General features: G+C 49.6%; 1 protein-coding gene across 6 annotated transcripts; it reads left to right on the forward strand.

Annotated features, from left to right (window-relative positions):
* Positions 1-21: 21 nt before the first annotated feature.
* On the forward strand, positions 22-6,838 carry ZBTB25 (zinc finger and BTB domain containing 25). Of its 6 annotated transcripts, none has more exons than XM_079308279.1 (4): positions 22-38; positions 3,475-3,654; positions 4,128-4,202; positions 4,798-6,838. In XM_079308279.1, coding segments are annotated over exons 1-4 (1,389 nt in total). In that variant the 5' UTR covers positions 22-36; the 3' UTR covers positions 5,930-6,838. The 6 variants fall into 6 exon arrangements, with proteins under 6 accessions (XP_079164405.1, XP_079164407.1, XP_079164406.1 ...); XM_079308281.1 differs by lacking the exon at positions 22-38 and adding an exon at positions 1,427-2,085; XM_079308280.1 differs by lacking the exon at positions 22-38 and adding an exon at positions 2,651-2,836.
* The last annotated feature ends 8,726 nt before the right edge of the window (positions 6,839-15,564 follow it).

A 15,564-nucleotide genomic window follows, 5' to 3' on the forward strand; every position in this document is an offset into this window, starting at 1 on the left:
TGTCTGACAGCATCCAGCTTTCTCCGGAACTATCCCATGTGAGTAAGTGGGATTTCCGGCCCCCCTGCTATCTGCCACAGATCTAAGGGAAAACATAAGCCAGGTCAGGCTTTCCTCCAGGTCTTGCCACTTGACTTTTCCACCCCCAAAATGGCATTTGTCCTTCAGCACAAGCATTGTAAGTGTTTAATCCGCACAACTCCATCATTCAGTTTATGGAGATCCCATTGTTTTTATGGTGCTGCAACTGACATCTCTCCAAGTATCTGACAAGCCAAAGGGGAAAATGTAATCATAGCAAAACTGAGAGGTTTTATTACATATTGGAAAATGGCAAAACTAACAAAAAAGGGCAACAAAATAAAATGCCACAATGTTAAAAAATGTACCGGCACCTATCCCTGCTTCAGTGACCCCGAAGGTTTTCGTGAAGCATCCCTCCACTGTGTAAGCAAACAGGACAAACCCAAGTAACACAATCCAAGTTTCCAAATGGAGGATCAGGCTTTCCTTCTGGGTCTGCTGGGGATTTTCTAACCACTACAGAATAAAAGCGGAGCCTTCAAAATAGATCTTTCAGAATGTGTCTAAAAAATCCCCATTTTTCTTCTCACTCTGCTTCAGCCTTGCCTCAGGAGAGCGTAGCAGTGCCAAGGGGAAAAAAAAAAAACCTGTGGCTGTAAGACACCAGCTCCCACAAGGTGGAGGGACCCCCATACTACAGCTACTTTGTAGGTTTTCCTGTTTTATAGGAAGTTAAATAAGTGGCCTCCATAAGCCATCAGTCGTGGTTTTCAAATCACACTGAAAAGCTGCTTCTCTTATGGTTCAAGAGTCTTTTTCTCCCCACCTCAGGAGACACCTCAGGGCAGCACAAGCCAAGAGTGCCCATGAGGGGCTTGTGCAGCCCCTTGCTCTGTCCCTTGCGTGTCACAGCGGCAGCTCCTGCCACCTCCGGTAAGGTGGGGCACGAGGCAGTCCCCCTTTCTCACCACCCCCGTTCCTACTGCCCTCCCACCACACTTACCTTTCCAATTTACTCTTAAAAAAATTATTATTTTCTGACCAAAGAGAAGGAGGGAGCAGAAACACCCATGAAGAGAGTTGTGGCTTATGTCCCGATGAACTCCTGACCCACCAGCATAGACTGTGTCACTTTGTATTGGCTGAGATGAGTGATATCTCCTGTGTTTTACAGCAAAACGCCAAATTTCATTCCTCACCACTGCTTTCATCAGTTTGGCTCTGGTTTCTCTGAAGCTCTTCAAAGTTCTCTTTGGACCAGAGTCAACCTAAATAACGTGTAAATAATTAATCATTTAAATAAATAACATGCCATCTGCAAATAGCGACTCACTCTGTATGCAGGTTAATAAATATGTTAAATAACCCAAAACAGAGTACAAAACCTTGAGCCACCTACTGCCAACCTTCTTTGAGGAAGAAAAGTGGCTACTGATATTTATAGGAGCAGCAGGATTATAGCTCCATGATCTCTCAATTCTGCTGCTGTGCAAACACAGGAGGGAAAGATGGTCCCTGAGTCCTGTGAGCTTTATATTTAAAATAGAAGAAATAAAACGTAAGGCAATGGAAAAGATAAAGCTATGTTGGTCAGTGGGATAAGCAGCAAGCAACACATGGATGAAAATGCTTTGGAGCCTACGCTTTGTCATCTCAGCCCATCTTCATCATCCAGCCAGGCTCAGGCTGCCTGGAAACAGCCCCATAAGCTGATGCATTCTGGTGGCCACAGGCATTACTTGTCTTAAATATTCAAGAATTGCAGTTATGGGGATGCAATAAGAAAATGGACTACAAACTATCAAATGCTGAGAGGAAACCAAGAGGGATGATCTCAGGCACTGAATTTCTTCTGCAGAGGCCCTGAGTCAGTAGAGATGCCACGGAAGAGGTGGGAGTGATACATCTTGGAAACTGCACCAAAATCATGACAAAACCACTCAAATAGTGATTTTCACCGCCTTTTCCAGCTGGAAAAACAACGTGTGAACATCAAACCAAGCCCGTGGCAGCAGGACACTGTACGGACTGGGGGTTTGAACAAGTTCAGGGTGCAGTTTGGTAAGATTCACGGAAGGACCGCTCGGATGCACTGAGCGCCAGGGCGGAGGGTGGGGCTCAGGGACCCCCGGGAGGGGCTGCTGGCGGCCCGGCAATCGCGGCGGGGATGGGAGTGCCGCCAGTGCATCCTCCTCTGCCCGGCACAGCTGCTCTCACCTAAAACAACCCCGGTTCAACATCCCTGCGCGCCTGGAGGAGGCCTGGCACAGCCACGGTGCGTCCTGAGGAGCCGCGGTGCTTAAAGCAGCACAGAGGCCGCAGACACTGGTGAGGAAGCCAGATCCTATCTTCTCATCCATTCTCATGAGCGGCCAGACCGGGGAAGCTCCTTCTAATTTTTTTTTTTTTTTTCCCTGTTTCTGTTTTAAAAAACCCAAAACCCAACCCAGCCCAACAAACACCCCTCACCCACTTTATGCCGAGATCTGAGGCGCTCAGCAGACCACACTCCGCCACTGGGCTATGAAGAAGCCAAGCCCCCAGCCCAGCGCGATGCCTTTGGAAACACGCACCCTCCCCAGAAAATCCCCACAGCGCTGCACCCGCTCTTTCCCTGCCTCCCACAGGCGGGCAGGGGCCGCGCCCACCGCAGCGCAGGGGCCGCGCCGGCGTTTCCCGGGAGAAGCCCATCCCTGCCCATCCCTGCCCATCCCTGCCCATCCCTGCCCACCGCTGCCCGGCCCGGCAGGAAGCGCGGGGGGGCAGCGCCCACCCCATCCGCCGGGCGGGCGGCGGCGGCGCTTCCGCGCGGGTAAGCGGCTGCGCGGGCGCGGGGAGCGCGGGCCGGGAGGGAGCGCAGGGCCCGCGCCTCGGGGAGGCCGCGTTCACCGCCTCCCGCTGCGCGCCGTGTCTCCGTCCCACCCACCCCCCGCAATAATTTTGTGCGGAAACAATAGCAAATATCAGCGTTTATTTGCGCAGGGGCCGCTGGCGGGGCGGGGCGGGGCGAGGGCGGCTCGGCCCTCACAATGGGGGCTTTGTTGGGCGCACAGCGCTGCTCTGTGCCGGGGCCGCCGCGCTCGGCCCCGCTCCCCTGTGCCCCCGGGGCAGCAGAAAGCACCGACAGGTCACAGGGAAAACGCCAGCCAGGTTTAAAGTTAGTGCTGACACCCCACGGAGCATACTAAATCAGCGGGAGAAGCATCTCGGAGTGTAGCTGGCAGATGGAAAAGTCCCCCGGAGGTCTTGGGCTCGTTGATCGTGGGTTTGAGCTCCAGCGGTGTTATCGGAAGGAGAAACTGTTAAATTGGGGTGCAGGCACTATCTGGAGCAGGGAGGAGGCTCCATGCCCGGCGTCCATCCCGTTTCGGTGGTGAGCAGTGAACATTTGGGCCTTTGGGAGCTCTCAGATTTCTTAATGAGATGAACGTCTTGTTCCCTTGCTCCCAGGCACACCATGGATACCACCGGCCACAGCGTCCTCCTCCTCCAGCAGCTGAACATGCAGCGCGAGTTTGGCTTTCTGTGTGACTGCACAGTTGCCATTGGAGATGTTTACTTCAAAGCCCACAGAGCGGTGCTCGCTGCTTTTTCAAACTATTTTAAGATGATATTTATTCATCAGACGAGGTAAGAACACACAGCTCGTGTCCTGCCCTTTTACCACTCTCAAGATTCTGCTTTTTCTTCTTTCTAAAGGTATGAAGTCTGAAAGAGTACAAGTGGGGATGTTAGATGGCCTGAGATTATTTTCCTAATCCAGCACAGGCCTTGGCTCTTTTAACAATCCCAGTCCAGAACATTCTACCCTTTAAAACCACTTTCTTAATCAGCACATGGCGACATCAGACCCTGCATTTTGGAGATGAGACATTTGTGTGACCTGATAAATAAAGCATGTAACTACCACCATCTTCCTGCAGTGACAACCTTGCAGATTTGGAATCCAGGGATATCCTGGTACCTCCTGCCCGTGTGCAATATGTCCAGTACTTTGCCTTAGGCTGTAGTCAAGCTTGCTGGGTGAGACTGTCCTTTCTGGCAGGATCCACAGGCTTGAAACAATCAAGAAGCTGTGGCCTTATCACAGTTCTTTGCTTCAGGCTTTTGCAGATAAGAACTGAGACAGACATCATCAATTCATTTCAGCCTGTTGTTCACATGCTTCGCCTGGCCAGGTCAGGAGTGGTTCTGCAGGTATAACAACAGCAGTGCCAAGGTCTGGCCTCTGACCTGGGGTTGGCTGCTTAAACCCTTCTTCATTCCCCTTCCTTTCTGAGGGTCGTGGCCTCCCAGCAGCTGTGTAAGATAATCTTTAGGATCAGCTGCATTGCCCCCTTGGCTGGAAGTGAGAGGAATTGACTGCTTTTCCCTGTGGATGTTGTTTGTTGACACTCAAGTGCAATGCTCATAAAGATTACACAGTGCTGACAGCTGAATTTATTACTTCAATAAGTGGAGTGGCACACACTGGTGATGCACGGCTTGCATGGCATCGCTGCAGTGCCGTGTGGGTGCAGCTGGCTCTGCATCGGAGGGACAGGGTGGCCAGGGCTGGTCACTTGCACCAGCCTCAGCTGCAGTTGTGCACGTGGTCTTCAGAATCACAGGGATAAACGCAGACTCAGGCACTTGGCTTTGCAAACGGAGCTTCTGCACTTCTGCAGGACTTGGCAGGGAGTGCTGCTTGTAAAAGCGCTCTCACAGCAAATGGGCAGGTAATGGATCAGGATTTGGATGCCTTTATGTACTTAATCATCTGTTTTGTTTCAGCGAGTGCATAAAAATTCAGCCTACAGACATCCAGCCTGACATATTTAGTTACTTGTTACATATCATGTACACTGGGAAAGGGCCAAAGCAGACTGTCAGCCAGAGCCGACTGGAGGAGGGCATCCGCTTTCTGCACGCAGACCACCTGTCCCACATCGCCATCGAGATGAACCAGGCCTTCTCCCCAGAGCCCGTGCAGTCCTCCAACCTGTACGGGATCCAGATCTCTACGGCACACAAGCTGGCAAAGGAGCGCCTGGGGGCGAAGGAGAGCGTGCCCAAGGCGGGGAGCAGGGCGGCGGCGCAGGGCGATCACCCCCAGCTGCAGCTGTCGCTGGCCATCGGCCTGGACGACGGGCCCCTGGAGCAGCAGGCCGCGCGCCCCGCGGCCCAGCCCGCGGCTCTGGCCAAGCCGGCGGAGGAGCGCCCCAAGCTCTCGGTCTCCATCAAGCAGGAGAGGTGCGACTCGGAGCCCGTGGTGTCCCAGAGCTGCACGCCGCCCTCCCCGGAGGTGGCCAGCCCCGTCTTTGCCAAGGGCAGCCTCAGGGCGCACCTGTGCCACTACTGCGGGGAGCGCTTCGAGTTGCGCGAGGGGCTGCGGCAGCACCTGCACACGCACGTCTCGGGCTCGCTGCCCTTCGGCGTGCCCGCCTCCATCCTGGAGAGCGGCGACCTGGGGGAGGTGCAGCCTCTGGCTGAGGACAGGGAGCCTGCCGACGGCCGTCGCCTCGGGGCCTTCCTCCTCAAGGAGGATGAGCATCAGCTGGAGCACCCGAGCTGCAGCGACCTGGAGCCTCTGCAGATCGGGCAGCTCTCCCTCATCTCCAAGGACCACGAGCCGGTGGAGTTGAACTGTAACTTTTCTTTCTCAAGAAAGAGAAAGGTCAGCTGCACCGTGTGCGGCCGCGCGTTTTTCCGGAAGAGCCAGCTGCTGGAGCACATGTACACGCACAGAGGGAAGCAGCACAAGTACGGCCGCTGCCAGCGGCTGGAGAGCCCCGCCAGGTTCCACCCCTACTGCGACAGCGAGAGCCTGCCTAAGAGCTCCAGCCTGTCCCAAGACCACTTAGATGAATGCATACTGGAGTCAGATCTCATCCAAGAAAGCGTTGATACCATCCTGGTAGAGTAATTCTGCCCCTTCAGGTGCTGAAACTGGATGTCTTGGCATTCTCCACCCAGGGAGCTCTGTGCATCTGATTTCTGGAGTCACCATTCCCCTCACCGCTGAGATAACTGTGAAGGACTGTGTACTTTGATTTGTGTACTTGCTTTTTTTTACTTCTCTAACTTTTAAACTTGAGCTAATTCCCGTCTAAGTCCTTCTTGGAAACCTCCGTGTAACTCAGTTATGTTTTTCCTGAATGTGAACTTAGTCCTACTCTGCTTTACTGGAGTTAAGGCTGTATTGCTGGGTGTGAGGTTTAAACATTGTCTAGTACTCTGTATGGTGCCTAGGACTGTTTGTATCCCATAGAATTGCTCTTCTGAAACCAAATGGATGGAAGTGTAGAGGGAAATACGTATTGTGTTTCCCAAACAGTTTGTTTTTAATGAAAATAAGTATCTCAAGGAGATGAATCCTGAAGTTCATGTTGTTCATGTAACTGCAGTTAATAAATCTCTGCATAAATATTTGCAGGAGCCATAAGGCTGCTCTTTTCAAGGGAATTGGCAGTGTTGATGTAGGGGTGGCAACCTTCATTTTGACAAGCCCTGGAGTCCTCATCTGTCTTCTAAATTTACTTTTAAACTCTAGGGATTTGCATGTGTTTTTCCTCCTTCCTACTCCTCCCTCGTTCACCACTACAGCATAAGCAAGGACAGATTTTGATGCCTCTCTAGGACCATGTTGCATTATTGGACTGTTTTCTCTGCAGGGAAGAAGGAAACCTGCAAAGGAGTGTCCTCTCTTCTTTGAGAGGAGACATACCCTAACTTAAGTCTTTACAGGACCAAATTCCACACACGTATTTTCTGAGTGAGAGTGATTTCTGACTTTATAAACAGCTTGGAGTAAACACATTCTTTAATATTACAATCTGTATATTTGCTCAGAGCAAATACACAGCGTGTTATTTTTTCTCTGTTTGCACAGCCACTGTGAAATGGTAGTGTGCAAGTTTTTTTTGCCTTTCATATAATCTTAGAATGGTTTGGGCTAGAAGGGATGTTAAAGATTATCTAATTGCAGCCCCCCTACCATGGGCAGGCACACCTTCCACTAGACCAGGTTGCTCAAAGCCCCATCCAGCTTTTCATTTATGATTTGTAATCTGAAGGGTAATATCCAAGAAGAGGTTGAAACGATGCATATGCCTCTTGAATTCATCGTTTGTCCCTCTCTAGTTTTTCAACTGAAATATGCCAGGCTTCCCACCAGAGGGGCTGCAGATCACCCCTCAGAGATGCTGTTAATCAGAAGGTCCTGAGGAGGCACACTGAGTTCTTGGAGAGCAGAGGTCTCTTCCACACCACAGAGCAAAAGCCTCGTGAGCTGCTCCCACAATCTCAGTTTTTGAGAAACTGGAGGCTTTCTGCCAGTCCTGGTGGAGCCTTTGGAAAGGGGGAGCCTGAACAATGGTGAAACAGTTTGCTGTCAGAACTCCTGCTCCAAAGCTCTTTGAGGTCAGGACTCTTGAACTATCTTTGATATTGTCCTGGAGCAAGAGCTGCAATTAAATCACTGCTGAATTAAAGGACCATCTGAGGTCTTTGTAAGGGCGGCTGCTGCTTCCCCTGGGCAGGGAGCTGCACACTCCAGGGGATGGATTGGCCACTGAGGGCTGCCAAATTGTGTTTCAAGACAAAGGGGCAAAACAACCAGTCCCTGAGCCTGCTGAGAGGGTGTTGCAAAATGCAGGCTGTGGTTTGGGGTGTGCTTCCCCGCAAAGCCCAGTGCTCCTTCTGCTGCGTGTACCCATTAAAGCTGCTCTGGTGTGAGCACATTTGAACTCTGCTTAAAAAGCAGAGTTCTTTAAAACAAGCAAACCAACAGAACCCAGCTGAGACTGGGCCTGTGAATGCTGCATCTGAGCATGGAGCCATTCACACTGAGCATTTCCTAGAAGAGCCTTCTTCCTCTCTCCCAGCCTAGTTGCATCAGCTAAATCACATCCAGCACAGGCTGCTCATAACTGGGCAAATGCCCTCTGGCTTCCATTGACCTCTATTTCTGCATGACAGGTTAAAAAAAAGGGAAAAAAGAGGTATTTTATGGTCATTCCCCATTTGCATGTGACACTTTACTGAGTGGGCTGGCTTCTCCGGGTGCTGCTTGCTTCCCTCAGCTTCCTACATTTAATTTAAAAACAGAGAGAAGCGTTTGCAGGGGTGGCTAGAGCTGTAGAGATGAGCTGTAGAGGGACTGAATATCTGCTATTCAGTCGGTAGATAAGCACCTCAGATCGTCAAATAGGTGCCTAAATTGCCTGAAGTAATTGATATTGAAAATCAAAGGGCTCTTGATGTGCCTGCAGAGGTAACAGGGTAGTGGTAATAGAGCTCAGTATTGGGGACAGCAAGCAGCAGTGCCCAAGGCATCTCTGGGACACGCTGCTCATCCTCAGGTGCGTGGGCTGGACTGTTTTGTTTGCTTCTGGCCCATTAAAAAGGAAGCTTTTATAAAAGCTATGATCTCGGGTAAAAGCCAAATCACTCAGCTGTATGTGCTGTAGGAGTGACTCCATGGCACTGACTGCAAACACACCAGCAAAGCCGAAGTGAGACATAAACCAGGGCTGTGTTCATGACCGGTGTATCCTTGAAAAGATACAACTTAAATGATTGTTTTCTGTTATCCTCAAACCCTGTTTCAAAGGTGCACTTTTGTTAACCTTTGTGGGACTGAACATCTGTGACATCAAACATCTGCCAAAGGCTTCTTTTTTTGCATCATTTGCAATACAAGAAATGCATTTTCAGCAGTTTTCCAGTGCAAGTGTTAAAGCTCTGTTATAATTAAAGCAGCAGGAAAAGCTGGAGACAGAAGTCATCAGCTCCGAGTTATGTTAACATAAAAACATCATTCTCTCCAAGTCTTCTGAATAGAAAATAATTTTACAGGGCAGTTACATTTGCTAAGCAAGGGCAGCAGCTGCTCCTGGATAAATAATGAGAAGTTTTATTACTGCTTGTGGAAGACACTTGAATTACTGAGTGCTTAACCTTTATGCCGGTGCATGCTTGGGAATCTGCCTGACTTGCACAGCTGGATTTGACAAATACTAATTTCTTGTTGAGGTTTGATTTTTTCTTTATAATAAAAACCTAAAAAATTTTGTCACAGTGTACAGAATAATTATACTAGTGATTCCTTATAGATATCTATGATTGGTTAATAGATGCACATGGGCTTAGGCTAATAAAGCCCCAGGGTGGGAATACTGTAAGTCCCAAAGTTTCAGGGGATCCTTGGGGATTTGCATTGTGCTCTGGAGGGGTCCCATCATTAGGGGTACTGTGCTGATGAACCACAGTCATTGAAGTGCCTTGTCTGTGGGCTCTGCAGCTCTTATTTTATGTAAAAATGGGAAGATCTGGGCTCAGACCCCCCCCTGCCAAAGCCCCTGAGCATGAGAAGAGTCCTCAGCCAGCTCAAGTGAACCTCTGAAATGCCACTAGGTGCAGCAGAGGCTGTCATCATGTATCTGGGTGCTGGCCCCAAAATGCTGACTGTACACTAGCTGGCTCAACCAGCAGAGCATGAGGAACAATTTCAAGATAGGTAATTTGAAATATTTTGAAATATATCTAGTGCTCTGATGCTGCTGTGTCCAACAGGGTCTATGTTTCTCAGGCTTCTTAGAGCGCAGTAAAGTGTGTGGAGAAAAGTATATTTATGCCCCTCTGCAGTGTGGGGTCTGTTTTTTTTACTGAGAATCTTGCTTTTGTACACACTGAGAAGGTTGAATAGGGAAATAAAATTTGCTGTTGGAATATAAACCTGAAACAGTGAGCATTATAGTGAAAAATAAGGCCATGAAATACTGCTATCATGACATTTCATTTCTTCAGTGTAATGCTGATACTAAATAGTTTTCTGTATTTTGGAGGCAGAAGGTATTTATCCTGTGTAAGTGAAGCTTTCAGAACTGCAGTGAAAAGCCACCTCAGCATATGGAATTCAGCATCATTGAATGGGACCATGAGCTATCAGTGGCCAAATTTAATGGCTTATGGAAGCCCTCCCACAGCAATCAGCCAAGCAGGTTGTGCCATTCCTCTGCCATGATCTTCAGGGTCTCTATTTAATAAAACTCAGGCTCTTCCTGTCTTGTCCAGGATTGCCAAAAAATACTCCAACAGAGTGGGCTTCCCAGCAGTCCAGCACTAGGAAAATATATTCTGAGCAATAAGAAATCATGAGGGAAAAGATAATGAGGATGGATGTGCCCTAAATTACATGCCAGTTAAATATTTACAACCAGAGCTGTGTCAAGACTCAGTTCCCTGAGATGTAATCTCAGCATCTACAGGATTTGCATGTTTCATTAAGAAAAAGTAATGACACAACTTCAAAAGCAGCCTACGAGAGGAAATGTTCTCCACCAACTATTCTAAACCAGAGGCTGCAACCTCGGAATAAAGGTGTGGCAAAGCTCTCAGCCTTCTCTGCTGCACTGGGTTTCACCCGAGTGAAGATGGGAAGCTTTGGGGATTCCAGGCAGCCCGTGCCTGTGAGGTACCTCCCTGCAGGGCAGTGCAGCGATGTGAATCCTCCTGTTAGTGGCACAAACGCTGCCTAAAGCCCTCTGTCCCTCCTGGCACTCCCTGAGATTTGCACCCGTCTGTTTTAGGACATAAAGCCAGCTATAGGCGGTAGGGCAGGGAAACCGTGGGGGGGTGATGGATGCAGGAGAATCTCGTGGGAGGCAGACAGAGGTGTCAGCCACGGAGACAGGATCCAGCTCCGGCCGGAGCTGCTCGCCCCCGCTTTGCCCGCAGCCGCCCCGGGAGGGAGCCGCTCGGGCAGCGCTGCCGCAGCACCGCCGGAGCCAGCAGGGCAGGGAACCAGCCTGTCATTAGGGCCGAGCATCCCCCACCGGGCTGCTCGGGTGATTCGCTTACTCACGGCGCTAATGAGCGGGCGCGCCGTCCTGCTGTTCCTGTTGCACTCGCCAGCCGGGCCCCCAGCCCGCAGGCTGCCCCAACTCGGCAGGGAGCTTCGGGGCGGGATTCTCCCAGCGCCTCGGCCTCCCCTGCCTTGCTCCAGCTAGGAAATGGAATGCAAATTGGGATTCAGGCTGTCTGGGCTGCGCCGGAGCCCGACGCCTTCGTGCAGCGCAGTCTGGGGTTTGGCAGGCAGGAAGCGGCGGGGGATGCTAAACAGCGGGGCCGCTTCTGCATCCCGGGGGATGCTCAGCAGCACCGGGGCCGTTCCCCTTCCCCGGGGGATGCTCAGCAGCAGCACCGGGGCCGTTCCCCTTCCCGGGGATGCTCAGCAGCACCGGGGCCGTTCCCCTTCCCCGGGGTATGCTAAGCAGCGGGGCCGCTCCTGCATCCCGGGGGATGCTCAGCAGCAGCGGGGCCGCTCCTGCATCCCGGGGGATGCACAGCAGCACTGGGCCCGTTCCCCTTCCCGGGGATGCACAGCAGCACTGGGGCCGCTCCTGCATCCCGGGGATGCTCAGCAGCACTGGGGCCGTTCCCCTTCCTGGGGGATGCTCAGCAGCACCGGGGCCGTTCCCCTTCCTGGGGGATGCTCAGCAGCATTGGGGCCGCTCCTGCATCCCGGGGACGCTCGGCAGCTCCGCAGGAGCCGCATCCTTGCGCTCCCCACCCCGCTGCCATCTCTCCAGGCTCCCGTCACGCCGAGCTGTCACCGCGCTGAGCCCTGACAGCGGCACCGCGGCCTCGAGCCTTCATTAAAATGCCAAATGCTGAGAGCAAACGTGACGCGAGTGACATCCATCCCTCTCCAGATGGAAATCTTCTCTCGGGGACAAGGACAAAGTGATGCTTGGTGTGTCCGTGCAGCGGTGAGTGCCTGGCACTGGAAAGCACCTCCCGAAAGGACAGCGGTACCTGCAGGAGGGACCCTGCTGGAGCACCCATCTTGGCAGGGGGTGTCTCCTCTCCCAGATTAAAGAGGTTTGGAAGGCAGATCTCTGCGAGGTCTAACTTAAGGACTGACAGGGCGACTGCCAGCTTGAGCTGCAGATGATACTTTCATCTTAACAATCTGAATTGCAAAATATGTTTTCTTACCATCTCCCTCCCTTTTTGTATCCAGCCTGTTTGTCAGTTTTTATATAACAAAACCTACTTTAAAATGCTGGGTTTGGGTATTTTTGCTGAAATCCACTTTTTGGCTCAGTGGACTTCCACCCCACAGCAGAAAAATCCCATCATTTGGCACAGAACTGCACTCTTCACAATCCTCTGCAAAAAGAAAGACCTGTGAAAGCTGTACCTCCTAAAACACATTAACCTATATTGTAGCTTAAATAACTCTGTAAGAGATAGCATCATCTGATTAGTTTTTATTTTAAGTCACATTTAATGTTAAGATTTCGTCTGTTTGCAAATGTAAAGTATTTCATTGTTTTAGTACTACCCAACAAGAGCTGACAAGAACCATTTCTCTGGGAAATAAAACTGCAGAGGTAAAATCATATTAAAGCAATTATTTAAATCAATCTGTTTCCTTGGAGCAGTTCATTTTGAGTTACTCATGTTGAAAGGTTCTATCTGTAACACAGGAAACATTAGGGCTTCACTGCCTGTAACATGTGGGTCTGGCTTCCATCCATCCATCCCAAGTGTAAACCAGTGTATTTTATGAATTTACTCCATTTCTTACATACATTGGTGCAAAAAAAAACCCCAACCAACCCAAACCCCCAACAACAACAACAACCATATCTTCACTTTTATATATGTTGCATATGAGAATGTCCATGATTCATGCAAGGATTGCACCTTGGATTCAAACACCAGATTCCTGGCTGCTGTAGAGTCAGTCCTTTTAAGCCTAAGGAGCTGCTGTGACCTTCAGCAGCTGGAGATCTAGCCCTGTGCATTTCCAATCCACTTCTGGTGTGCCAGGGCAGGAAAGAAAACACAATATTTGTTTGTGCCATCATTGTCTACTGGCAGTTTTCACAAGGAACTTTTCAATAGATACACTTGTTTTCTGCTGGGCTCAGTGTTGACTTAACAGAAAAGCTTTTTATCCCCCTGGATGCCTTTCTGGGTATGAGTTGTACTATTTAAACACCCTTTTCTTTGCTGCTAATATAAAAAAGCTGTGGGAGATGAAAATATTCAAAATGACACAGCAAAGCAAGGACAGGGAACTTATTGGATATAGAGCTGAATGTTGTCCCCACTGAGGAGAGCACTGGAAACATCTGGGACAAAAGCAGCAGCACGGGCTGTGGGGTGAGCAGAACCACTTCCATAATTCAGAGGGCAGCAAGCAATGAATGTCTGGGTAAGGAGCCAGGCAGCTAACAAGCAAGCTGAATGGGGCTATCAAAATTATTAGATATCAGGAAAAAAAAACTTCCCTGAGAGGAGTGTCCAGCATTGGAACAGGCTGCCCAGGGCAGTGGTGGAATCACCATCCCTGGAGGGATTTTAAAAATATGCAGATGTGGCACCTGGGGACATGGTTTAGTGGCAGCCTTGGGGGTGCTTGGAGATCTTTTCCAACCTGAATGATCCTGTGATTCTGTGATAATTCCAGATTATTTCAGCTGTTGGTGAGGATGATGGTCCTAAAGTCAGGCCACCCTTTGGTGCTCTGGCACATCCCCACAGGTTCCTTGGCCTGGCAGTCTTTCTCAATAGTATAATTTATCATTCCTTCTATGAATGAATAAATGTTTTATTAATGTTCTACTCCATAATCATAAGGAAGGAGTCAAGAGTCTTAATTAAGTCATTAGTGGCTGTTATGAGCCTATATTTTGTTCTGTAAACCTGAAAGAGAAAATAGTATTAATACTATTAAAAATGTATCACTTCTTTCCCCTGTATTTTGTGTATGTTTTAAAGTGTCTCAAGAAATTACATGAAGGACATTATGCAAAAAAAAACCAGTTAGGGTGTGGGACTGATTAGATCTGTCACAGAAAGTGCCAAAGCACCAGATGTGCTGCTCCCCCTCCCAAAATACCAGCCCCAACCTGAATACTGTCAACACCAAACTGTGCAGGGGCCAGCAGTTTGCAGAGAAAACCAAACCACCTGCATGAAATCAGAGCTGAGCCATTCTATGGGCAGTCAAGGGTCAAACCCTTGTCAGTCTGCAGAACCTCAAACATTTTCCTGTGGTGCCACAGGGTATCTAACAGGGAATTTACCCATGGGGCAGCAGGATGGCTTTTCTTAGCTGCCAGAGATTTGTGATCCTTCACACATTCTTTATAACAGTCCCTGGGCAGCCAGGACCCTCTAGTGGAAGTCACTGACCAGCAACCAAAAGGAAATGTCATAGAAAGGGCAGAGGAGGAGCAAACCTCAAAAGAACTTGGATCTGTCCCCAATATTAAGATTTCTCTCTGCTCACTGTATGGCTGCCTGAAAAAGCTGGACACAACAGAGCACCACTGTGAGTCAATCCTTCCACATATAAAATCCCTCCATATCTGCCCACTCAATCACAAGGCAAGAAAACAACAGGTACATTCAGCTTTAATGAAATAATCATCAGTTCTATGTACAGCTGTAACAGAGGGAAAACCAGCTACAAGAGAGGATGCAAACTCAACCCCCTGACATGAAGCAAGGGCAGGGCTGGACTAAGCATTTCTGCCATTCTCCTCCTATATTTGAAGATGTGTTTTGCCTAAAAGGCAATATTGAAATAACATGAAATCCTCCCAAAACTCAGCTTAGCAGGCTGACAGAGGATGACAGCCTGGCCCTGTGGGGTAATTTTGTGTTTATTTACTAAAGCTTGGACATCCTCCTCTGCAGCTGACTCCAGTGGGATCCTACAGCAATGCTGCAGCCCTTTGCTCAGCACCAGCCTGCCAGAGTGCCCAGAGTAATCCCATGAGCCACTCCCAGAATCAGGATGGCTCTTCCTGGGTGCTGCAGCAGCTCCAAAGGTACACCTAAAAGTCCTTAAAAAGTCCCTTTTCCAGAACTGTGGCAAAATACCTGGAAGGATCATTATAAAGTACAAAGCCATTAAAATTGTACACACTGAATTATCAATAGCTGATAACTTAAACAAATTCACAGGAAATAAAAAGACTTTTTTTTTTCTTTACCACCCTCTGGGTTTTTTTAAGTTTTACTTGCACAGAGATGATCTGTGTCTCTTGCTGCTCACCATCCTCTTGTGACATTGAGGAGATATTTTATCAAGGTTTAAAACAGTGTTGTGCACCAGGTACGAGGGACAGGAGCAGCCCTTGTGTTTTAGCAGGAATCCAAAGTCTGTGCTGGGAAGGGGAATCTCAGTGCATGGTCAGTGAGCAATTGCCAAGTGCAGCTGCTATTTCTGTGCTGGCTGAGGAACACGCAGGAGAATTTTCCCAGAGGAACACACTGCCTTGGCCACAGCTGGATGCAAATCCCAGCCACAGATGCAATCCCATATTATCAAAAGGCCCCTTTCTCCTGGAGATCAGGTAGCTGGGGGCAATGCTCGATGCTCACACACGTTCTAGCCTGTGCAAACCCCCTCAGGCAGGGCAGTTCGGGGGTCTGACAGCAGCAGGCTTGTCCAGGCATTTTCCAGCAATGTCCTCAGGCCCTCATGTCTGCATTTTTTTTTTTCCCTGAGGACTTTGGTAAGATTGCTCCAGC

The sequence above is a fragment of the Erithacus rubecula genome (genome assembly GCF_903797595.1).
Source record: "Erithacus rubecula genome assembly, chromosome: 6".
In the NCBI taxonomy this organism is placed as follows: Eukaryota; Metazoa; Chordata; class Aves; order Passeriformes; family Muscicapidae; genus Erithacus; species Erithacus rubecula.